At 48.9% G+C, this 26,291-nt stretch overlaps 1 protein-coding gene across 2 annotated transcripts in view; it reads right to left on the bottom strand.

The window, feature by feature from the left end:
• Positions 1–26,291, bottom strand: part of LOC147709286 (uncharacterized) — a 173,999-nt gene that overhangs the window by 65,007 nt on the left and 82,701 nt on the right. For both annotated transcript variants that reach the window (XM_086927842.1, XM_086927841.1), the window contains one exon: positions 18,684–18,842. In XM_086927842.1, coding sequence (XP_086783968.1) covers positions 18,684–18,842 — 159 coding nt within the window. The remainder of the gene's footprint in view (positions 1–18,683; positions 18,843–26,291) is intronic.

Here is a 26,291-nt window from a genome sequence, read left to right as displayed (position 1 = left end):
GCCCTGAAGGTTTACAGTGTCTAAATCTGAGAGCAGCTCAAATCTCAGAGTATTGTATGGGAATTAGCACTTATTCCGTTTTCCATTATGCAGCCTGCTTGAGGTGAAACCTGTCCTCTAGGGCCAGGGGGCCTATAGATGAGGGTCCCTCGAAAAGTATGGTGGTGGGAGAGGTTAAAGCACAAATCCAGCGCTTCGCTTTCCTCATTGGCTAGAGGGTTGAAGGACGTTGTAAGTGAGTTGTGATACATAACAGCTAAACCTCCACCTTTCCCTTGTGACCAGTTGAGTGTGTAGCAAATGTACTCTGGGGGGTAGCTTTAACAAGGTCTGGACCAGACACATTGTCGGTCCAAGTTTCTGTGTTGAATGCAATGTTAACCGTCTTGTCCTCTAAAAGAGATGCGCACTGAGTACTATGTTTGACCAAAGACCTTGCGTTGAGAAGAACACATTTCCAGATTCTGGAGAATTATTCTTTTCTCCCTTTGTCAATTGCTTATTTATAGCCATGACTGGTTGAGATAATAGATCTGGTAGGATGGTGATACAGCCAGGGCACCTTCTTTGGGACTGTAGGGACTGGTCTCTGGATGCATCACACAACATTCTTTGGTCATGTTGATTATGTTTAGTCCTTTTTTGAAGCAGCTAGAATATTGTAGCAGTATTGGCTTACCTAGTGAATTTTGGGCAGGGGTGCTGGCGTTGAGCGCGGTACGAGCGCGGACGGGTGCAGACGGGCTTGCCTTAGGCGCGACAGCGGCAGGCCCGCTGCACACGTCTGCTGCACGTTTGCGCCAGCCTGCCCTTAAGTACCTTTAGGGGGGAAAAGACTAGCCCGTGCCCTTTGCGTACTCCCAATATGGAGGCTGCACGTGTCAACTGCGGGCCCCGGAAAGTCAATTACTCAAAAGTGTGCAAAGAGATCGCCAAAGTGCAAATCCAAGTTTTTAAAATACTTAACACAATGATTAAAAAAACTGTCTAAAAGCAGATTTTAAAACTAAACGTTGGTCTACTCCCGGCTCAAGCCTCAGGAGGACTTAAACAGCACTGAAGCCTCTCTTGACCTGGGGACCTACCTGTAACTGACTGAGGAGGCTCTGGAACATTCCCTGTCTTTGGGAATTCGATTTATATCCCTCAAGGTTCAGGACTGTGCCTGAGAGGTAACCAAAGCTAGTGTTGTCAAAACTATTCAAATCAGCTCTGCATCGAACACTGCGAAGGAATGTGTAGTGAGTGAGCCTGATCTTTTCTGGTGGGTTGGAGGGCTATGCTCTTTCAAAGAAAATACACTGGCTAACAGCTTAAAAGTCAGCATGGCAGCCCACCGAGCCTTAAAAGCAGTCTCCTAGCTTGCATGCAAAGGCTTAGAATGCTAAATTAGCCAGGCATACTTAGATCTGGACATCCTTTGAAACAAGAGTCAATCCTCCACTGTGTGTAATCCAGCAACTGAAGAATATGACATTTTAAAAATATCTTGGATATACACTTGAGGCGTACCTCATGTGAGGAAGACCTTACAGATTTTGGGAAGAAGCACTGGGTCTTATGACTTTATAATCGACAGGACTACCTCTACAACATTATGGCAATTAAAGCAAGCAATACATTTACAAAACCTGTTGTTTCTTTGAACGTCTTTATGTGAATTTCGACAGTTCTTGCATCCTATAATGGAGGATGGTGTTTTTGCTTCTAAAGGTCAGAGACTCTGGATCATATTCTGTCTCCAAACACAAATGCAGGAATCTCGAACAGCCAGGACAAGTACTGTACTCTTCATGAGGGAAAGAAATCCATTTCCCTGGTGCAAATTGGACGAATTGTTGATGCGGTAGTAAAACTATAATCTTTGAGAAAGAAACCCATGATTTTATGGATCTGTACCCGGGCTTCCAAGATACTGTTCCTAACAATGCGGTTTAGTATCTGTAATTGAGTTCTGGGGATCCCTTATTTTTTTCCTTTTCAAATTAATTCGAAATTTGCCTTGCCTTTGTTGCTGAGCTTTATTTAAATATTTTCAATTAATGATACAAAAAAGACTGAACTAAACTGTAGACTACAGGTTGTATTGCAAGTCCTGGGTGCGAGCCGAGAGGTGTGAATTTGAGGGCACTCTTGTCAAATGGGCAGCCCGCCACGTAAAAACAAGGAAAGGTCAAAAACAACTGGGGTTTGACAATAAAAAAGACACACAGATGATGGACGGAATGCAGAGCAAATCAAAACATTCACCCCCAGTCAAGAAATCTGGGTTAAATTAATCGATCTTTTACTCACCATGCCCCCCCAGTTTAGACCCAGCCATATGCATATCAGTCTTAACACTGTTCCTCAAGGGAACAGTCCAGCCAGAACTGCTAAGCCAGGCCTCCCTGGACTGGAAACAAGCATCCTGGGATCGGTTTTGGGGCATCACCCCTCATCAGCTAGGCTAGCTTGAATCCAGTGGCACAGTGAACCTGAGACCAACGTCTGGGCATACCTGGCGCACTTAGAGCGAGAAAGCAAAAGACACACAGATGATGGACGGAATGCAGAGCAAATCAAACATTCACACCCAGTCAAGAGATATGGGTTAAATCCATTGTTCTTTTGCTCACCATGCCACTCCAGTTTAGACCCAGCGACATGCAAATCAGTTTTGACCGTTTCTCATGGTAACAGTCCATCCAAAACTGCCAATACGGCAAGCAGCTAAAATGGTTTGGTAAAGAAGCAAATGAGACGGTATGAGTTGCTGCCAAAACGTAACTCTTTGATCAAAGGGTACCCATGCCCGGATATGTTGGTGATCCATTTAGGTGATAATGACTTAGTAAAGGTAAAAGGAATAGATCTTTTGAAGTGCATTAAGGAAGAACTGAAAAAGTTAAAAAGGATGTGGTCTGGTATGTCAATTGTGTGGACTGAGTTATTGCCATGCAGCGAATGGAGAGGGGCAGTAAAGCCTGCAACTATTGCTAGGGCATGGAGAAAACGGAACATAGAAATGAGGAGATATTATAAGAGCGAGGGAATAGCTTTTTTGGAACATATGGATATTATATATGAAAGTGTTGTGCTTTTCCAGGATGATGGAGTGCATGTGTTTGGGATGGAACTGTATTTGGTGAATTTGAGGAGTGTTTTGTCGGATTTTATGTGTTTGTATTCAAGGATCAGCTAAGTAATGAGGAATGCCGGAAAGTGGACAGAAAAAACAAACTTTCTTCTGGTGGCGGTTTGTTAAACAAGTTTTTTAAGTTATCCAAGGACAGTTTGTTATTCTGTGAACAAGTCAAGGATGTGGGGGGAGGAGTTGTGGGCGGGGGTGGTTTAAAGCAATAAGAAGGCAGCAGTGGTTTATGTACAATGGTTGGATGCGTGAAATTTCATTGAGGAGAGTTGTACTTGAATTTTTGTCATTGTTAAGGGGTTACTTAGGGGAGGTAGGAGGAGGAGGATGGGTAGTTGGTAATATGGCTAGTAGGGCCGGGTTTAATGTTTAGTCTGTACGGCTTACAGCCCAGGTTTTGGGATTGATTTGGCACCTGTTTCACAAAAGAAGCCTTTTGCACCCTAAGTGTGGTTTCCTGTTGTTCTGGGATGCATCATCTCGCCCAATGCTTAGATTACGATCGCAGCATTGGAAATGTGGTTGTATGACATTAAACGCTGGCAATTACCACGCATTTGCCTTTTAGCACACATATGCCTTTACCACCCAGGCAAATATAAATAAGGCAAGTGGTATATATATATGAAAGCTGGCCAGGTCTCTACTGGTTTCTGCAGCTGCTGCTGTTTGTCACTTTCCAAGGTATTGGATCAGACCCGGCCCGCCTCACAGCGCAAGCAATGCAAGGGCGGCTGTTCGCAGTTTGTGACTGCACGAAGTGACAGGATACATTATTTGTCCTGCCCAAACCCGGCAGACACTTGAATGTTGGGGCTAGAACGTATGGGGACTCGAGGAAGCCTTCGGATTGTATACCAATCAGGATTTTACATTTGGCCACATCACGGTTTTCCCTGCACCACGCCAGCTCAATGAGGCATCATATTTCAAACCCTGTGTAGTACCTACTTGAAATAATGAACTCTGGGAGATGCAGTTTATATCTGTTGCAACAGGTACACAAGTAAGAGAACTGGGTGGAGCATGTTCCCACCAATGGGAAAGGTGCAGGTGATTCAAAAACGTGGGTGTGGGAGCAACCTGGACACTAAGGCATCCGAAGAAGGCCGAGATGGCCGAAATGCATCATGCCAATTCCATTCCCAATAAAGAGCTTCCTGCAGTATTTCCCCGTGTGGCCTCTGCTTCTCAGGATAGGAGGAGTTGTTTGGTGATATATATATATATATATATATATTCCCCTCACTCACGTCTCACCAGCATCGTCGAGGGACACAGAAAGGCAGCACTCAAATCAGCGAATCCACGATAGGTAGTAGTTTCAAAGGATCTTTTATATTTTATTTCCATATTTTCCTTTTTTCAAGTGTGCAAAGTGCAGAGTTAGTGCAGATGGAGACAAACATACGACCTACGTGTTACCACCAGAGGCATTTGTCTGGGTTGATTGTTTATGTATGTATGTATGTATGTATGTATGTATGTATGTATGTATGTATATATATATATATATATATATATATCACTTACCTTATATATATCATACCTATATATATATATATATCATACATACATACATACATACATACATACATACACATATATATATATATATATATATATCAGCACACTTCTTTTGTGGAAAAGAACACAGAAGCCACCATGGGGAAGTTCGAAGGAGCAGCTTTATTCTCGTTTGCAACAGGCAAATGCATTTCGGCCGCGAGGCCTTTCTCAATGCCCACAGTTGCTGTAATGGACATGCCTCCTCCCCTTGGACTACTATGAGTGTCCGGCACAGTCCTGATTGGCTGCTCTCTCTATTCCTCCCACTCCGGCCGGAGTGGGCTGCCCAACGTGCAGTTTCCACCAGGTGACCGAACTGCATGTCCCAGAATACCATGTTCCAGCGAAGGGGTCTACAGGTTAGAGATGACATCCCATACAAATGTGTGACTGGCAGGTAAGTCCAAAGAAAGAGCGTGCCTCCATTCCATTTTAATTGTAGAGTTAAACATGCTCCCTCGAGTCCCCAAACCGCAGCTACCTTAAACGCCCAGGTTGCTTCTTTACGAGGCTCCGAATGACTCGGCATCCGGTCCACAGAGAGGCGGAATTGCCTCTGCATCGCATCCCTGCCTTCTGGGGTCACCAGGTCTCCACCGGAAAATCTGCTACCGCAGAAGACACTCTCACACCAGCCGGAGCTGCCGCTGCCAATGGTTCCGGTGAAACTTGCGCTGCGGGTTGCTTCTAGACCGTGTCACTGGCCCACACGGTAATGGATATCAGCACACTTCTTTTGTGGAAAAGAACACAGAAGCCACCATGGGGAAGTTCGAAGGAGCAGCTTTATTCTCGTTTGCAACAGGCAAATGCATTTCGGCCGCGAGGCCTTTCTCAATGCCCACAGTTGCTGTAATGGACATGCCTCCTCCCCTTGGACTACTATGAGTGTCCGGCACAGTCCTGATTGGCTGCTCTCTCTATTCCTCCCACTCCGGCCGGAGTGGGCTGCCCAACGTGCAGTTTCCACCAGGTGACCGAACTGCATGTCCCAGAATACCATGTTCCAGCGAAGGGGTCTACAGGTTAGAGATGACATCCCATACAAATGTGTGACTGGCAGGTAAGTCCAAAGAAAGAGCGTGCCTCCATTCCATTTTAATTGTAGAGTTAAACATGCTCCCTCGAGTCCCCAAACCGCAGCTACCTTAAACGCCCAGGTTGCTTCTTTACGAGGCTCCGAATGACTCGGCATCCGGTCCACAGAGAGGCGGAATTGCCTCTGCATCGCATCCCTGCCTTCTGGGGTCACCAGGTCTCCACCGGAAAATCTGCTACCGCAGAAGACACTCTCACACCAGCCGGAGCTGCCGCTGCCAATGGTTCCGGTGAAACTTGCGCTGCGGGTTGCTTCTAGACCGTGTCACTGGCCCACACGGTAATGGATATCAGCACACTTCTTTTGTGGAAAAGAACACAGAAGCCACCATGGGGAAGTTCGAAGGAGCAGCTTTATTCTCGTTTGCAACAGGCAAATGCATTTCGGCCGCGAGGCCTTTCTCAATGCCCACAGTTGCTGTAATGGACATGCCTCCTCCCCTTGGACTACTATGAGTGTCCGGCACAGTCCTGATTGGCTGTTCTCTCTATTCCTCCCACTCCGGCCGGAGTGGGCTGCCCAACGTGCAGTTTCCACCAGGTGACCGAACTGCATGTCCCAGAATACCATGTTCCAGCGAAGGGGTCTACAGGTTAGAGATGACATCCCATACAAATGTGTGACTGGCAGGTAAGTCCAAAGAAAGAGCGTGCCTCCATTCCATTTTAATTGTAGAGTTAAACATGCTCCCTCGAGTCCCCAAACCGCAGCTACCTTAAACGCCCAGGTTGCGTTCTTTACGAGGCTCAGAATGACTCGGCATCCGGTCCACAGAGAGGCGGAATTGCCTCTGCATCGCATCCCTGCCTTCTGGGGTCAGAGGCATTTGTCTGGGTTGATTGTTTATGTATGTATGTATGTATGTATGTATGTATATATATATATATATATATATCACTTACCTTATATATATCATACCTATATATATATATCATACATACATATATATATATATATATATATATATATATATATATATATATATATATATATATATATTTTCTCTTATAAGCTAGGTGATATATATTTATAAATCCCTCTAAGTCCCCCTTTTTTAATCCACCCTTATCACCTTATGTCCCTACCCACCCCATAACCCTAAAATACCCTTACCATCCTTAATCCCTACCCACCTCATAACCCTAAAATACCTTAACCACCAATACCGCTACCCGCTCTTAAACCCTAAAAACACCCTTACCACCCAATATCCTTACCCACCTCTAAACCCCAAAATTACAAATGCCTTTACCTACCCCATACCCTAAGAATACCCTTACCCCCAAATACCTTTACCCATCCCTAAACCCTAAAAATACCCTTACCCATACCTAAACCCTAAAAACAACCAACACGACTACCCACCTCTAAATCCAAAAAATACCTTTATCACCTAATACGAGTAACCACCCTTAAACCCTAAGATACCTTTACCACCTTATGCCCCTACCCATCAGTAAACCGCCTACCCACCCTTAAACGTAAACCAGAGAGAGTGTGTGTGTGTGCTTATATATACACATACAAAAACATTTATACTTACCTTAAATAGACTTGCCATGCGTTGTTACGGCATATGCGTGGCAAAAATGTGCGTGGTAAAAGGTGTGTGGTATAGGCACTGCGTGCTAAACATTGGAAAGGCAGCTTTCCTGTAAATGTGTGCTTAAACTTTCTTTTGTAGAATTCCAACTTTCTCTGTGCCCAATTAAATCAAAACTCACAAGATGGCAGTGTTGAGCTGAATTAATGACAGAAAGCAGAGCTTACTGATTCGGAAACCAACAGATTCTTATTTTTTTTTAGGTCTCGCAACCTATCGATGTGCGCAAGCGCATCGAGCGGAGCGAGAATTCATGTGGCGAAAACATCTTCAAACCAAAGGGCTTTCAGCCCCGCGGTTTTCATGAAGTTCACGTGAACATGCACGCGCATCGCATGCAAGCCCAGCCCAGCCTCTCGCATTCCCAGGCTCTCCCGCCCCCATCCGGCATCAGGCTTCCCCTCCCCTAGCAGCACTCCTCCCACACCAGCACCTCCCCCCTCCCACACCAGCCTGCCTCCGCTCCACGCGCATCGCATGCAAGCCCAGCCCAGCCTCTCGCATTCCCAGGCTCTCCCGCCCCCATCCGGCATCAGGCTTCCCCTCCCCTAGCAGCACTCCTCCCACACCAGCACCTCCCCCCTCCCACACCAGCCTGCCTCCGCTCGCTCGCATTCCCGCCCCCCCACCATTTGCCAGCATACACTCTCCAAGTGCTTCGCACACGGCCATCTGTTCCCCAGCTCCAGCACCTCCCCTCTCTCTCCTGGCACACAGCCTTACTTGAAGGGGCTTCGGTTACTCCCCTGCTTCGTACCATCCTCTCTGTCTCCAAATGCACCTCTTTCACCGACTCCTTTCTCTCCTCCTCTCTCCGTACCGGCCCCCTCCCCCCATGCCCCCATCCCACCCCTTCAAACCACCTCACCCTCCTCTAATTCCATTACCCGACTGGCCTCTGTCACCGCTCCCCCTCCCCCTTGTTTTTAGACCTAGCACTTTGTTCATCTTTATTTTCTGTCACCCCTTCCACCTCATGTTACTTTTCAGCGCTTTCGTGTTCTGTCCAATCCTTCCAGATGAAAAGCGTCAAACGGCTGTGTATATGTCTTACTGCCAATTTAAATGTACTTGCACAACATGGGTTGTGTAATAGGCGGAAGCAGACGCGCGCCATTGTCTACTAGTATAAATAGCACCTCCCCTCTCTCTCCTGGCACACAGCCTTACTTGAAGGGGCTTCGGTTACTCCCCTGCTTCGTACCATCCCCTCTGTCTCCAAGTGCACCTCTTTCACCGACTCCTTTCTCTCCTCCTCTCTCCACCCGCCCCCCTCCCCCCATCCCCCCCATCCCACCCCTTCAAACCACCTCACCCTCCTCTAATTCCATTACCCGACTGGCCTCTGTCACCGCTCCCCCTCCCCCTTGTTTTTAGACCTAGCACTTTGTTCACCTTTATTTTCTGTCACCCCTTCCACCTCATGTTACTTTTCAGCGCTTTCGTGTTCTGTCCAATCCTTCCAGATGAAAAGCGTCAAACGGCTGTGTATATGTCTTACTGCCAATTTAAATGTACTTGCACAACATGGGTTGTGTAATAGGCGGAAGCAGACGCACGCCATTGTCTACTAGTATAATAGAAGTGATTCATGACATCAGATCGCTTAGCCCAGGGCAGATTCAGCTATGGCTTTATTTTGTAATTTCTCATCTGCATCTAAATGCAATCATTTACAAAACATCGGAACACAGACAATGAGGAACTATTCCTCCCACAGCCCGTGTGCTTAGTATTTGCTTCAGCGTCAAACGTTCAAAACAATAACATCATTATGTATTTGCTCTATTCGTAGCTGCAGGACTTAGCTTGGATCATGTTTTATTAATTAAATGTTTTTTGCGCACTCATCTTACTCTCCCCCTGGGAATGAACTGCAGAGAGTCGGGAAACTGCACAACTCGTCCACGCAAGGGTTTGCTCAGTCATTTCACTTAGGTGTGACATTCCCATAGTTTCAGTGTGCTTAACGTGACATTTAGAGAGGCGCAGCGTCGCTAGCTCTGCAAAGCACCTCTTATTATACATTGTATCTAAAATCATCCAGTTTCTATAAGTCCTGCACAAATCATAGCAGCGTTGCACTGCCATCAGCTGTAGGAGTGTTATGCAGGTCTCTCCATATAAACGTACAATCAAGCACATCTACATGCAAGAAACCTGCAGTTACATGAATTTTCGGACCTTCTCCATGGAGGGGCCACAGCCTGCGCTTTCATTTCAGTTTACCAAACCTTGCTTAAACTTCTGCCAAAGTCCCGGCCTTTCGTCATCATGCCCAGTCTTATTTTAGCACACATGACTTGCCTTCTAGAGTGTCAACTTCACCCTCTGACATGTCAGTTTCAAAGCCCTAATGTTCAGTGAGTGATCCGAATACAAACCCAAGGTTGGCTCAAGTGACACGCATGGCCACTGATTATTTTTATTTCACAGAACTCCCTCAACTGGTGATGAGCTGCTTCCGACATCTATTATTCAACATCCACTGCGCCCATCATGCATCCATTCGCCCAAGCATTCACCCACCCATTCACACTTGCATCCATCCCTGTGTGCTGCTACCACTACCCACCCATTCACACTCCCATCCGTCCATGTGTGCTGCCACCCCTGTCCACCCATTCACACTTGCATCCGTCCACGTGTGCTGCCACCCATTCACACTTGCATCTGTCCACGTGTGCTGCCACCCCTACCCACTTATTTACACTTGCATCCATCCATGTGTGCTGCCACCCCTACCCACCCATTCACACTTGCATCCGTCCACGTGTGCTGCCACCCATTCACACTTGCATCCGTCCATGTGTCTGTCAGCCCTACCCACCCATTCACACTTGCATCCGTCCATGCATGCTGCCACCCCTACCCACCCATTCACACTTGCATCCGTCCATGTGTCTGTCAGCCCTACCCACCCATTCACACTTGCATCCGTCCATGCATGCTGCCACCCCTACCCACCCATTCACACTTGCCAATAGGTCTCGCATGAAGGAAAGTTGGAGCTATTACTATTGCAAATAACAATGCCTTTTATTTTTGTTTTCATTTTAAAAACATAAAGGGCTTTGTCATTTACAAAACCAATAGCTCCAACTTTCCTACTGCGAGACCTATTGGCAACGCCAGTGCTTGTTTTAAAACGTTGGCATCGAGAAACTGTGCTGCAGAACTTTAGTGGAAGTTGTATTCCGCTCCTCTTCAATAGAAATGGATGTTCACATACAAGCCAGTCAAACCGTAGTAAACTACAAAGGAAACGAGTTTTAGAATTAACGCAATAACGGGGCTCTTCTTTCCTTATTTCAGCGCCCTTTAGTTCCCTCATTCGTCTCATCTGGTAAGATTTCACTGGCCTGTATGTGAAGTGAACATTCTCTTCTTTTTTTTTAACGGAACCGAATTTAAATTCCACTAAGTTCTACGACACACTCTTGATACGATCTTTAGAGATTGTAGGTTTCCAAATCTGTAAACTCTCTTTACTTCTAAGGCCATTCATTTAACCTAGCACTGCCCTCTAGTGTATTTTAATGTAATTAGGCACAATGAATAATGCAAAAGAAAGCTTCACCCTTTTTATATCGCATCTTCTTTTACAATCCATGTAAAGTCAATGCATGCGTTGTAAATGACTATGCCATCAAAAAAGCATTGTATATGTAAGTCTATATTCTAATGATTCTTTGTAAAGGTACCATACCGAGGGAAAATACGGTCATTACAGGGACGAGGTCACCTCGGGTGTATCTTCTGCTGAGGTCTAAATTGGGCCCTAAATAGGTCTCTCAATGGAAAGTTACGAGGTGACCAGTCAATCAGAATGCTTCCTTTGCAGGCTACAGCTACCGTTACAGGCCTGCACAGGAGTCCTTCTTTGTTGCCAACTCCCTGTCCTAGGTGTGCTTTGGCAAGCCCCCAACATCCTGGCGTTAACGACAGATAGGGATGGCTGAGGGAGCTGAAAGGTAGCAGTGAGAGGCCGCTCCGGCTCACTAACTGCTCTCTATGCTGGGGGGAAGAGTGCAAACAGAATTATTGCATTTACTTGTAGGCTGGGCACAAGTCCTAAAAAACATAAATGGTGGGACTAACCAAGTTAGACAGTATTTATTTATTTATTTATAATTACATTTGTTAAGCGCGCAGCTACCCGGAGGTTTCCCGGCGCTAAGGCAAACTGAGCGGTAAAAAGGGTGGGAGGAGCGTCAAACCATAAAATTAAGTATTGAAAAGCCAAGTTTTAATTCCTTTACGGAATGTCAAAAAGCACAATTCGGAACGCAAAAATTGGGGTAAAGAGTTCCATAAGGAGGGTGCCAGCAGGGAGAACGAACGTCCTCCCATTTTGGCTCTGTTGATGCGCGGAATCTTGAACTTATTCTGAGTGGAGGACCTAAGTGTACGGGGGGAGTGTATTGCTGCACCAGAGCAGAGAGATAGTGAGGGCCTCTACCAGTCATAATCTTGTGCATGTAGCAAAGTGCTTTGAATTTAACTCTGCTCTCGATTCGCAGCCAGTGCAATTTCCGCATATGGTGAGTGACCGAGGATCTGGCAGGAAGGTGACAGATCAGGCGAACTGCCATATTCTGTACCACCTGGTACTTCCTGGTTACCTCCTTGGCGGCACCCAAGAGAAGGATGTTCCCATAGTCCAGGCGTGAGATGACAAGAGCCTGGACTACGGTCCTCAGGGTGTCAGCAGGCAGCATCCACGTGATTTTTCTCAGCCACCTGATGATGGTGGTACAGGTGGCGGAGACTTTCACAACGTGTTGCTTGAAGGCTAGTTGGTTGTCAAAGAGAACCCCAAGATTGCGAGCAGACACAGTTGGAATGGGTAGAGGACCCATCTCCGGTGGCCAATGATGTGGGCCCCAGAGCGAGCTGTCTGGGCCAAACAGGAGCAGTTCTGTTTTGTCCCCGTTTAATTTAAATTTGTGCTTCAGCATCCAATCCGATATTTGTTTCAGCCCGGATTGAAGAGTGGAGGAGGGGAGGTTTTTATTGGTGGAAAGTGAGTAGATGACTTGAGTGTCATCAGCGTAGGAATAAATTGTGAGGCCAGCCTGTTCCGCCAAAAAAGCAAGAGGTCTCACATAAAGGTTAAAAAAAAGGGGGCTGAGGATAGACCCTTGGGGAACACCGTGAGTGGAAGGGAGTATGGATGAAACAGATGTGGAAGAAAAAACTTGGAACGTGCGATCAGAAAGGAAATTAGCAATCCAGGCCAGGGCGGAACCACTTGAGTATGCAAGTAACATCATGGCGCATGACATCACAGTGTGACATCATGGCGCTGCATCACAGGAAGTGCTTGACAAGGTGTGTTTGCTCGTTCACGAATGGCGATTGCCACTGGCGTGTTGTCAGCGTCTTCGGCGATTCACCGCGTTCAACTACTGCTGATCTACCGGTAGTTATTCACGAACAACTTGGCTCCGTCAAGCACTTTCTGATGCAGCTATACTCCTACTTCCTCCTATGAGTATCCCACACTGAGGTCCATTTAGTTTGACGCAGACTCCCCGGGATTTTCAAGTTTCAATATACACCCAGTCCATTGGACCATTTGATGGAGCTTTTTTTACGGTACTAACCCTGTTGGTTGGAACATGTTTGTGGAGGAGTAATCACGGTGTTATTCAGTTGATGATACCCTAGCACCTTACGCTGGTTTTGTGTTGGTCCTGAGGAGAATCCCTCAAGTTGAAGGGATTCGAAACGCGTAGACCCTCGGGTCTGCCATGTTGCTTGTCTTTGCTAATTAATGTGTTTTGCAATTACTCTGTGGCAACAATACACCTTAATTTGTCTGTGTACAGTTACCTTGAATGAATCGAAAACAATTGTTTGATTAGATTTTGGTGTATTTTAAATGTATTGTAATGTAGATATTGTTATTGGCTGACTCATCACTTTCTCCCTCCCCCCTTTTTTTATTTCCCCACTGAGTGAGTTATTGTTCGCATGGATGTGTGAGGATGACAATCAGATAGACGAGGCGCTTAGGTCCTTTGGGTTAGTTCAGAGGGTAATGGGCCCTAAACACGAGAAGGGCCATACCCTGGATCTCGTTTGGATAACAACCCCAGAACATGGCCGGGATCATGGCCCAGTAGTTGCGCAGCCTTGTGCATGGTCAGACCACTATCTAGTGAAAGGCACGATATCAGTTGATGAACAGAAGGGGAAGCCCGGAGCAGGTTGGAAGGTCGTGAGGAAATGGAAACATATAGACGGGGATGAAATGGTAGCTGATCTCCTAGCTCGTCCTCATATTAAAAAGATGGAACAGAACCCAGAAATCATCTGTAAAGACTTAACAGACAAACTAAATAGGGTAGTGGATCTCGTGGCACCAGCTCGAAGGATGAAGATGGTAGACAGAGGAGCTGGGGCCCCGTGGTATAATGAATCCCTTAGGGAAAAAAAGAGGGCGCTACGTAAATCTGAGAGAGCATGGCGGAAGGAATACAGCCTCAACGCACGGAGTCTTTACACACAGGAGCTCGCTTCCTATAAACATGCTATCTTGTTAAGGAAAGCTGAGTTCTATGAGGACAGGATTTCTAGAGCTCCGGACCCACAGAAAGAAATTTTCAAGGTCCTTACGGAACTCAGGAAAAATAAGGAGCAGTCCTGAGTTTAAGCAAGAAGACTGCCAAAAATTTCAGGACTACTTCTCCACTAAGATTAAAGACCGCTTATCTGAAATTGCTACTACCCCAATCTTGGACTGTCCTCCACAGACTGTCCCGGTCATCCGCCCAGTTGATAACCCCTTAGTCACTCTGCCCTTGATTACGAAGGACAGACTGGCAAATCTTGTGGGGCGGGTTAAATCTGGCTATCGGGGCCCTTGTCCCCCGGAGGTCTATAAATTAGCCTTGCCAGGTATTGAGGAAGATGTTCTGACTCTCCTCAATAATTCCCTACAAATAGGACTGGTTCCATCCTCCTTTAAGGAGGCACGGTTGATCCCCCTGTTGAAAAAAACTGGGGCAGACGTAAAGAACTTAAAGAACTTTAGGCCGATTTCTCAGTTACCATTCTTGGCCAAAGTTCTGGAGCAGCATGTCCTTACGTATCTCGCTGACCATCTGGAGAAAAATGTCTTACTCGAGCAAAACCAGGCTGGGTTCCGTGTGCATCATAGCACGGAACTAGTAATGCTATCCATCCTGGATGAGTTAAGGAACAAAGCTGACAAGAAACTCCCTGGGGCCCTGGTGCTATTAGACCTCTCCGCGGCTTTTGACACCGTTTGTCATAGTCAATTGTTGCTGCGGTTGAGGGACTTAGGCATCCAGGGCACAGCACTTGTCTGGCTCTCCTACTTTCTCCATGGGAGAACTCAGAGAGTCCAACTGGCGGACCTATCTTCAACCACAGTGCCAATCACCTGTGGTGTACCACAAGGCTCTGCCCTTTCCCCTCTTTTATTTAGGGCCTCATTAGGATCGCGGACGGACTTGCGTCCGTCCGCGACCCCAGAGGATGAGGGAACGTCCGCATGGGCTGCGGCGTTCCCTCATGTTCGATTAGGATGTGACCGCCACCCTGGCGGTCACATCCTGGATATTTAACATTGCGGCGGGTGCTGCTTCAAGCAGCACCCGCCGCAATGTTAAAAGTGCATGTTTAACATTTACATGCACAAAGCGGCAGGCACCGCGCGGTGCCTGCCGCTTTGTGCAAGTAAATGCTGGGGGGTACCATAGGTACCCCCCATGTGCACCCCCCACCCGCCAACACCCTGGGGGCCCGCAACGGGCCCCCAAAATCAAAAGTACACATGCTTTTCCACGGCGGAAAAACCGCCGGGGAAAAGCATGTTTACAAATGCTTCCTAATTTAGCTGGCGGTGTCTGATAGACACTGCCAGCCAAATGAGAGCTTTTCCGCCGCGGTTGTAATCTGACCGCGGCGGAAAAGCAGCGGACAGTAACCAAGACCCACCAGCCATCGTGATGCGGCGGTGGGTCTTTGGTGAGTCCGCAGAGGATTTTCCGCCTCCTCCGGGCCCGAGGTGGCTTCCCCCGGCCCGGAGGAGGCGGAAAATCCTCCATCATAATGAGGCCCTTAATGTTTATTTACAACCTCTGATTTCGGCCCTTAACCAGATGGACTGTCAAATCTACAACTATGCTGACGACACCCAAATTGTCATCCAAATGGAGGATTGTTCGGGTGCACACGCAAGAATGCAGAATATCCTAAGATACACCGCTAATTGGATGTCTCTGAACTAGTTGAAAATCAATCCAGACAAGACAGAGGTGTTGCCAATTACCATCAGGGGCAATCCCTGGAATGATCTGTTCTGGCCATTAGATCTAGGAGCGCCTCCAGAACCTGGAGTAGTAGTGAAAAGCCTAGGCATCTCCTTGGATGGGAGTCTGACGATGCAAAAGCAAGTCTCTGGGGTAGTGGGCACGTGTGTAGGCCTCCTTCGACAACTACGGAAAATGTCCTCACTCTTGTCCTTTGCCACCCTAAGACGCGCTGTTTCTGCCATGATCCTAGCCAGGATGGACTATGGTAATTCACTTTATGCAGGGCTCCCTCAAAAACATCTGAACCGTCTGCAAATTGTTATGAACGATGCTGCTAGATTGATTTTCAAGAAACCTTGGAGAACGCATGCTTCTCCTCTATTGCGTGAACTCCACTGGCTACCGGTCAAACAGAGGGTTTTGTTCAAAGGGCTCTGCATTACGCATAAAGTCCTGTATGGAAAGGCGCCAAGCTACATCAAAGCCCGTCTGGCCCCATACAAACCTGGTAGACGGCTGCGCTCTTCAGATGCTACTTTGCTAACTCAACGGCGTTTCAAATTATCTACCCTGGGTGGTCGTGCTTTTTCTAACATCTTCCCAGCTGTCTGGAATAATTTACCTACCGAACTGCGCAAAGAACCCAACTTGTTGCCTTTTCGAAAAAAACTAAAAACAGTGCTTTTTCAGCAAGCTTGGGGCGTGCTGTAATTTGACGATCGGCTGCAGAACTTGGTTGGTATATACCTGGTAAAGCGCTTAGAGACCCCGGGGTGATTACGCGCTATATAAATTAAATAAATGACTGTGAAACGTATGAGCAATGTATAGTGAAGGAATGTGTGATTTTTGTCTAAGTCCAGTGTCCATTTGTTACTGTTGGTTTATAATTCAATTGTGATATTTTGCTTAGGATTTCAAATGACCTTTGAGAGAAGATTTGTTCAAATAAAGAGCTATTGAATAGCACTTGGTTGCATTTTATATTTGCCTTTGCAGTCTAGAAACTTTGGGTCTTAAATCAGACATCAGCCTTGGCATTTCTCTTGTTGTTCTACTTTATTGGGCTCAGCCTTGCTGATTGGAGCCTCACCCTGTTTTGTTACTAGCATCACAGGAAGTGGCATCATAACCCATGACCTCATAGGAAGTGACATCACAAGGAGTGACAGCAGATCTTAACACCTCACAAATATGTTTCACAGGTCTATCATAAGTGTATTACAAGATTTAACAAATGAGAGTTTGTGTTGAGATTGTGCCAAAAAAGTGACGCATCCCGACGCAAAATGTGGGCCTCAATTTACACATTTATTTTGTAAAAACGGTGCCACAAAGAAATTGACAACAAGGAGAAATGTGGCAATAAATCTATTCTGTGTAATTGGTTGCAAAGTATGCATTTTAAAAAACTTTATGGGGTTAAGGTACCTGCTGCAGAGATCTTTTCGTGCCCAGAAAATCCCAAGGAACAATAATAATGGCATGGTAATTTTGGAGGGTAACACATTTGTTGGAGAGATCTGTGTTTTCTCTAGTCCCAGTTTTGAATCAAAGTAGCATAGAGGGGTAATTTGTCTCCTGCAAAGCCCATCATCTAACATGCAGAGGACAGATTTTTATTTTATGGAACCAGGTAAGTGGATTACTGTTTTTAACACAGAGATCATTTTGTTCCTTGCAGTTTATAAATTGTAATTCTTCTAATATAGCATGGTGAGCTATAAAGGACATGTGACTCCTACGCCTTGTAACCCTGTCTTATGTAACACATCCTGTATATTGATTTACAAATGTATACGCTTTATTGCCAATGTATAATGTGCATGTGTGATATAAAGCACCCAGCATTAGAATGATCAGTGCCTATAAAAAATAAAATAATTGTATTTAAAATGTTATTTGTGTAAATACTGGGACAGACCAGCACATCTGACATTCTTACAGTGCATGCACAGCTCTTATATACAGGGATAACACAAAGTGAAAAGAATGTCTCTCAAGTATTTGTGAAGAGGTAACAAGCTGTGTGCCTTTGTTTCCCCTCCCTTGCATCTACGTGTGATGCTCAGATTGCTCCCAACTAGGATAGTGGACCAAAAGGAGGCCTGGTGGCCCTTAAATTCGGCCTTTGTTATTGGCCCAGCTGGAGTCTGAAATACGATAGCCCCCTCACCACCTGCACATTGCTGCTCTGAAAGAAAGCAGGCAAGGTGCGGCTGTGCTGCCGAATGCGTCCAGGTGCTTGAAAATTACACCGGGACAAGTTCAGGATATTTCAGTGAGGCCCACTTCTTGCAGTGTGGACGGTGTCCACCCTGTGAAAATAGTGGGTGGATGCTGTGTACCTGCGTGTACACCTGACTTGTGCCTTGCTTGCAGGGCAATAACATCTGCTAATTACCTTCCCATGCTATGCAAACTTGACTGCCGCTCGGACCCATAACTGTAAGGGGGTAATTAACAACTGCTGTTGCCTGCAGGTGTGGGCAATAAAGCTTAATTATGACACTAGAATGTGGAGAGCTCCCCTGAAGATGTTATGGTAGCAGATGGGCAATAACCAGGTACAGATCTTCTGCTCAACATTCAAGAAGTTAGCCTCCTGTTTCAACCTGTTTAATTTAGACAATTCCACCTCTTTAACCCAGGCATAAAACTCAGTTAAATAGCCTTTAACGGCTGCTACAGTCCTCATGAAAGGGCATAATGATATAGTAAGCTCCCAAAAGCATTTAAAATAGTGCAGTCTGACTCATTAAGTGGCAAGTGTTAACTTAATGGACTTAACATGTTCAAGTATTTTTTTACTACAGTATTTGATAAAGTAGATTGCAGATGTATTCTATTTTGCTGGTTTCTTTAGAGACAGTACCTAATATTGAAAAAAATATACAGTTGTTAATCGAAATAATAGACATTTTTATAACGCTGCTGTATCTTTCACTTGTTGCTAACCATGAAACACTTCAAAAGAACCAAATCACCTACCTGCACTACTTGAAGTGCTGGATGATGAGGAAGATCTTGAAGAGGATGAAGATGAGGATGAAGAGTGAGTGGAAGACGACGATGAGGTACTAGAGGACGATGTTGAAGAAACAGAAGAAGATCTGCTCCGACTTCGCTTTCGCTTTCTCTTTGATCTCTCTAAAGTAAATGAAGCACAAGTTACTACTTGTGTAACGATATATCTGTAAGAGACATTAGTTAGTGATAGATTCCTTACCTTAGAATATCCCCAGGCGTCAGACTGGATCCGGAAAGTTTTGCGTAGCAGTACCCTTGCGCGTCGGTAGGCGTCGTCTGCAGCTCCGCGTCCGTCGTCGGCGTCGTGATGACGTCGTCGGAGTACTTAGACGCCGCCTCCGCGTGCTGACGTCAGTTCTTAGCCACAGCTTTTCCGCGCCAGAAGCGCAGAGCCATGACAAAAACCGACACTGGTGCAAAGAAACTAGGGCCCTGAAAGGGGGAAACCTGAACCCTAGATATCGGTTCGCAGAACGGGGAGGATGGGTGGGTCGGTAAGGAATCTATCACTAACTAATGTCTCTTACAGATATATCGTTACACAAGTAGTAACTTGTGCATCTGAAAGAGACACGTTAGTGATAGATTCCTTACCTTAGAATAGATACCCCAGCAATACCATCCCCGTGGTGGTGGGTCTGCGAACCAATATTTACACCAGAAAGTCCTGGAGAACGGAGCGGCCGAAGTAGCCGTCCCTCCGGACTGGACTGTCCAGGCAGTAGAGCCTAGCAAACGTGTGCAACGAGGCCCACGTAGCTGCCTGGCAAATGTCCTGCAAGAGCACACCTCGGCCCAAGGCAGTTGTAGTGGCCGTGGCTCGAGTGGAATGAGCCCTCAGCCCAACAGGTGGTTCCTTCTTAGCCAAGGAGTAACACGCCTGAATGCACATGATAATCCATCGAGAGATGGTCCTCTTGTGCACCGCTTTCCCTTTCTTAGCGCCCGCGTACCCAACAAAGAGTTGATCATCCACCCGGAACTGGCGTGTGCGATCCAGATAGAACGAGAGCGCACGTTTTGGGTCCAGACGGTGGAGCCTCTCCTCCTCTCTCGAGGGGTGCGGAGGCGGAAAGAAGGTGGGCAATGTGATGGACTGCCCAATGTGGAAGGTCGTGACCACCTTTGGCAAGAAGGAGGGCCTAGTCCTCAAAACAACCTTGTCCGGATGGACCGAAAGGAAAGGAGGCTTACAAGAGAGGGCCTGGAGCTCACTCACTCTCCTGGCAGAGGTGATGGCTACCAGGCAGGCAGTCTTCAGAGAAAGAAGGCGAAGTGGACAATTATGAAGTGGCTCAAACGGAGCGCACATCAGAAATGTTAGAACCAGGTTCAAGTCCCACTGAGGCATCACGAAAGGAACAGGAGGAAAGGTATGAGTGATGCCTTTCAGGAATCTGTTTACAATAGGGGACTTGAACAAAGAAGGTTGGTCAGGCAGCCTCAGAAAGGCTGAAAGAGCCGAAAGATAGCCCTTGATAGTGCCCAGAGCAGAGCCCTGCTGGGCAAGAGAAAGAAGGAAGAGAAGGACCTCAGAGAGAGGGGCATTGAGGGGATCCACAGCCTTTGCTGTGCACCATGCCACAAATCTGTTCCACCTGCAGGCATATACCGTTTTTGTGGAGGGACGCCTGGCTGCCAGAATGATGTTGCAAACCTCAGGAGGCAAGTCAAATGGCCTCAACTGTCGCCGCTCAATCTCCAAGCATGGAGGTGGAGACTGGACAGGTTCGGGTGGAGGACCGTCCCCTGCTGCTGCGACAGAAGGTCCTCCTGAAGAGGCAGACGAACCGGGGGATCGACTGACATGCTGAGTAGCTCGGGATACCAGTACCTTCGTGCCCAGTCCGGAGCCACAAGGATGACTGTGCCCGGTCGCGCTTGATCTTCTTCAGCACTCTGTGCAGAAGAGGTATAGGCGGAAAGGCGTACAACAGACCACAGCTCCACTCGCGACGAAAAGCGTCTCCGAGCGAGTGCCACCTTGGAAATTCCAACGCGCAGAACTGATGACATTGCGCGTTCTCTTCGGTGGCGAATAGATCTAACCAAGGCTCTCCCCATCGCAGAAAGAGGCCTTGCGCCACGTCCGAGTTCAGACGCCATTCGTGATCCATCGAGCACCGACGGCTGAGTTTGTCCGCCCTGGCGTTCAGAGAACCTGCCAGGTGTTGAACCACCAGGGTCACGCCCTGATGTTCCAGCCATTGCCAGAGACGCAGAGCCTCTTGGCAAAGGGTCCACGAACCCACCCCGCCTTGTTTGTTGCAGTACCACATGGCGGTGGTGTTGTCAGTGAACACCTGCACTGCACTCCCTCGGACAGACGGGAGGAATGCTTTCAGTGCCAGACGAATCGCCCGCAGCTCCAACAGATTGATATGGAGCCGGGACTCCGCCGGAGACCAGAGCCCTCTGATCTCCGCCTCTCCCAAGTGGCCTCCCCAGCACTGGAGGGACGCGTCCGTCACAACTACGTGCTCCGGTTGGGGAAGGGAGAGGGACCTGCCGTTGACCCAATCGCGGTCCGTGAGCCACCACTGCAGCTGTCTCGCAGTGCCCTCCGAGATCAGGACATGGTCGGACAGGTTGCCCCGGTGCTGGGCCCACTGAAACTTCAGGTCCCACTGCAGAGCCCGCATCCGCCACCGTACGTGATGCACCAGAAGGATGCAGGAGGCCATCAGCCCCAGAAGCCGCAGCGTCAACCTGACCGAAACCCGGGATAACGGCCGGAAGACCGGAATCAGAGCCCGTATATCCCGGACCCGCTGTTCGGGCGGGTAAACCCGAAACTGCGCCGAGTCGAGAACCGCTCCGATGAAAAGGAGCTTCTGAGAGGGGCACAGGTGTGACTTCGGCTTATTGATGGAAAATCCCAGCTGGTGCAGGAGATCCGCCGTAGTCTGGAGGTGGCTGACGACTGTCTGGGGCGAGCCCGCCTTCAACAACCAGTCGTCTAGGTAGGGGAAGACTGACACCCCTAACCTGCGCAGGTGAGCTGCGACCACCGCCATCACCTTCGTGAACACCCGTGGGGCGCTGGTAAGGCCGAAGGGGAGCACGGTAAACTGAAAGTGCTCGAGGCCTACCGTGAACCGCAGGTAACGCCGGTGGGCCGGCAGGACGGGGATGTGGAAGTATGCGTCCTGCAAGTCCAACGCTACCATCTAGTCTCCTGGGTCTAGGGCAGTCAAGACCTGAGCCAGTGTCAGCATTTTGAACTTCTTCTTCCGGAGGAAGCCGTTGACGTTCCTCAGATCCAAGATAGGGCGTAGGCCCCCTTTGCCCTTCTTGGGTACCAGGAAGTAGTGGGAATAGCAACCACGACCTACTTCTGGCCCAGGAACGCGCTCGATGGCCCCCTTGGCCAAGAGGGCCGAAACTTCCTCCTGCAGGAGCCGCAAATGATCCCCCGATACGCGGTGGTGTTGCGGTGGCATGGCTTGAGGGGTCGTCTCGAAGGGGAGGGAGTAGCCCCTTCGGACGATTTGCAGCACCCACCTGTCCGAAGTGACTGTGCGCCAGTGAGAGAGGTGATGGCGAACCCTGCCTCCCACTGGCGTCACATGGGCCGAAAAGCACGGACTAGGAGGGTTTAGAGGCGGATGCTGCGGGGGCCGGTGTGGACTGGCTCCGCTTGTTCCCCCGACCGCCTCCACGGCGGTTTCCACGGCCGCCGCCGCGCTGGACGATAGTTTGCGGCGGGTGGCTGGCGGCACGTGTGGGGACGCCCCTTCCTTGGCCACGAAAGGAGCGAAAGGCACCCATTTGCTGGCGCGGGGCCGAGAGGCCCAAGGACTTGGCCGTAGCCCTGGAGTCCTTAAAGCGCGTGGTCTGCCTTGTTGCCAAAGAGGCGACGGCCATCAAACGGCATGTCCATGAGAGTATTCTGAACGTCTGCCGAGAAGTTGGCGGATCTCAGCCAGGCGTGGCGTCGTATCGCCACAGTCGTAGCCATCGCTCTGCCCAGCGAGTCAGTAGTATCCAGTTCGCACCTGATTGAATACTTTGCTGCGTCCCGGCCCTCCACTAGGGCTTGGCCGAGTTTGGCCCGTACCTCCAACGGGCACTCTGGCAGCACTTCCGCCACCGTTTCCCACAGAGAGTGGGTGTAACGGCCCAAGAGGCATGCGGTGTTGGAGGACCGCAGTCCCAAGCTAAGGGACGAGAACACTTTCTTGCCATAGGCCTCGTACCTCTTGGATTCCCGATCGGGGGGAGCCGTCAGGAATGCGGTCTGGGAGTTAGAGGCCTGGATAACCAGACTCTCGGGGGTGGGGTGGGTGGACAGGAAGCTTGGGTCGCCCGGTGCCGGGCGGTGGCGTCTGGCCACGTTCCTATTTACAGGCGAACCTGTAGCGGGCCTGGACCAAGTGCCCAAAAGAACGTCCGTCAAGGCCTCATTAAACGGCAGCAGAGGCTCCGCGGTGCATGACTGCGGCTTAAGGACCTCAGTGAGGAGGTTAGTCCTCACGGCCGCGACGGGGAGCTCAAGGCCCAAGGCCTTGGCAGCCCTCATCAACACCCCACCATAAGTCGCACCCTCCTCCGAAGCCACGGTAGGAGTAGAGACGAATCCAGTTTCTGGAGAGGTTTCCAGGCCACTGGCCTCCCCAAGATCTCCTGTCCAGTCCATGTTAGACTGACACTCCCTTGTCAGAGGGTCCTCAGACCCCTCCCAATACTGCTCTTCCCCCATCTCCTGAGATTCAGGGTCATAAGTGAATGAGGACGGTTCATAGAGATGAAAATCTCCGAACGGCGTCGAGAGCGGCGCCGATAGGCGTCGTCCCGACGTCGGAACCGACTGAGAGGAGGCATCGGGGACGGCGCCGGCCGAGGCCGACGCCGGAGGGGACACCACACGGACCGACGCCGGGGGGGTCGTAAGGTCCACCGGTGACGATCCATCGCCCGAGGAGGGCCCAGCGGTGCCCTGCGGCGCCGAGCCCTGCGGCGTCGACGACGCCGGGACCGCTGCACCCTGCGGCACCGGGCCCGAGGGCGCCGGCGGTGTCGGGATCATGGAGCCCTGAGGCGCCAGGCCCTAAGGCGCCGGCGGCGTCGAGGCCGAAGCACCCGACGGTATCGGGGTCGTAGCCCTCGACCCACTAGGGCCCCCAGACGGGTTCGCTGGGCCCGAAGGCGCCGAGGAACCCGTCGGAGGAGAAAGGGACCTCATGGCCATGAGGAAACGCTCAATCTCCTCCGGCGTCGCGTTCAGCCCAGGGACCGGGGGGTATGGAGCCAAACGCGGCGCCCGCGACTCTCGAGGAGCCGCGTGGGCGGTGTCACCCGAACCCCCGGCCGCGTCGCGCGAGCGTCGGGGGGAGTCAGAAGAGCGATGATGTCTCTTCGACTTCTTGTGTTTCTTACCTGACGACTTGGACCCAGAGGAGTGGCGCCGACTCCCGGAGCTGTGACGGCTCCGTCCCCGCGACCTGTCCCTCGACCTCCTGTGGGACCGGGACCTCACACGGCGCGGGGCCGACTGGCGGATCTCGAGTCGCCTGCGGGACCGCTCCCGCCTGGCCTTCCTCGACAGGGCCCGACAGTCGGAGCAGGCCTCGTCGTCATGGTCGACGCCCAAACACATCAGGCACAAGCGGTGGGGATCCGTGACCGACATGGTACGGTCGCACTTGTCGCAATGCTTGAAGCCGGGCATCACTAACGGCACAGTCGGAGTCGTTATAAGACTTCGAAATTGGATCAAAAGATCACAAAAGTTTAGTCAAAAAGTGACTAGGGGACTGCTCTTTCCAGATCTGCGCTGGCTGGCGCGGAAAAAAGAAGAACTGACGTCAGCACGCGGAGGCGGCGTCTAAGTACTCCGACGACGTCATCACTGCGCCCACGACGCAGACGACGGACGCGGAGCCGCAGACGACGCCTACCGACGCGCAAGGGTACTGCTACGCAAAATTTCCGGATCCAGTCTGACGCCTGGGGATATTCTAAGGTAAGGAATCTATCACTAACGTGTCTCTTTCAGATATGTTTGTTTAGAACGACAAATGGCAAAAGGAAAATAATTAAAACAGCCAGCAAAGTTAAAAGTTTCACCATGGAAAGATCAGTTTGTTACATACTAAAATTTGGTTCCCAAAAGTCACTCACTTCACACAACCAACCACACATAAGACATGGCAACCAGAGCATTTTTATGTCGCAGTTGTCTGGCTATGCTAAAGACATCTTGGGGAGTTTCAGAAAGTTGACCTGGGGATGCATTTCGCCTTTTGCTTGCCATTGGCTTTGTGGTTTGTAACTCATGTTTTCTTTCTTTCCATTTGTTGTTCCCAATGCCAAAGCAGTGTTTACTGTATTCTTCCACAAACTTATTTTCTGTAATAAACAAGCCTTTAAATCTTGTCCTTATCTCGTCACATTTACTGGGCATTCAAAGACTGAGGTCAAATGTCAAGCTGTGCCTTCGAGGAAGCCTGGTGTTTATTTTGCTTTCGTCTGACTTTAAAGGGAGAGCATTTACAATTAGCAAACACTGAAATGCACCAAGGCAGAGCATGCTAAATCAGTGTTGATGTTCAGGATGTGCAGCTCAGATTCAACAATTAAAAAAAATAGCAAACCCAGATGAAACAGATGTCTGTTTTTAAAAGTGGAAAAAATGTCATTCAGAACTTAATGCCGCCATACTTGCCAACCAATTCAAGAGCACCTAGCACTAGTCCAGTTTATAGAATATGCTATACAAAAACCTGAATAGTATATGGCTTCATTTGTTTTTACACTGGTGTGACCTCACAGCAGCTGACATGTTAGCCGGAAGTTATACATATAATAAATACTAAGATTACCACTTTCAGTACAGGAGCTGGAAAGCCAGATGTGTTCAAGAAAGGATGCTTGGGGGGGGAGGGTGGGGTGGGGGGGGGGAGGGGGGGGGGTGTGCCAATCCTCTGCACCATGGTAAGTGTTGGTTAACCTTTACCCTATTCATGCAGCAACTGCAGCTGCCTCCCAGCATCCGCTTTCCATTTCAGATAGCGGCAATAAAAGGGGCCCAGCAATAGAGCAAAATGAAAGCGAAACAGACTATGGGGCAATGCACTCAGGCATTATTGTGCCGTGGATCCATCTTCTGCCTGCGATTAAAAAACATCCTGCTAGTTCTGTCCAGAGGCTGGAATTTATTTACGCATAATCAAATTAATTGCTCTTCTGAAAGACCCTTTACATGTTAATCCATGCTTATTGGTCGGTCATGGTGGCGCACGAAGCCTTACGTCTTCAGATACAGTGCTGTGACAGGTAGCTGTGGTTCACACGCGGACGCACTGCTTACACGTGTCACCAATGTGCACTCTGCCTGGCAATGTAAAAGAGCAGTAGAGGTTTTCCGCTACTCCAGCAAGGCAGCCTATAGCGCGATAGCACATGGAAGAGAAATAAGCATTGGCAAGGTCAACCGGTCTCTTATGAAAGATCTATTGGCTTTGTCAATGTTTTTTTAGCCATATTGCACAGCCGTGTTGTCGTCAATGCAGCATGGATGAAAGTAATTTTTTTTTTTAAGCGCTATGACTGGCAGTGTCATACAGT

Source organism: Lissotriton vulgaris, chromosome 6, assembly GCF_964263255.1.
Source record: "Lissotriton vulgaris chromosome 6, aLisVul1.2, whole genome shotgun sequence".
In the NCBI taxonomy this organism is placed as follows: Eukaryota; Metazoa; Chordata; class Amphibia; order Caudata; family Salamandridae; genus Lissotriton; species Lissotriton vulgaris.
The sequence above is the reverse complement of the archived record's forward strand: the minus strand, read 5'-3'. Positions and strand labels throughout refer to the sequence as shown.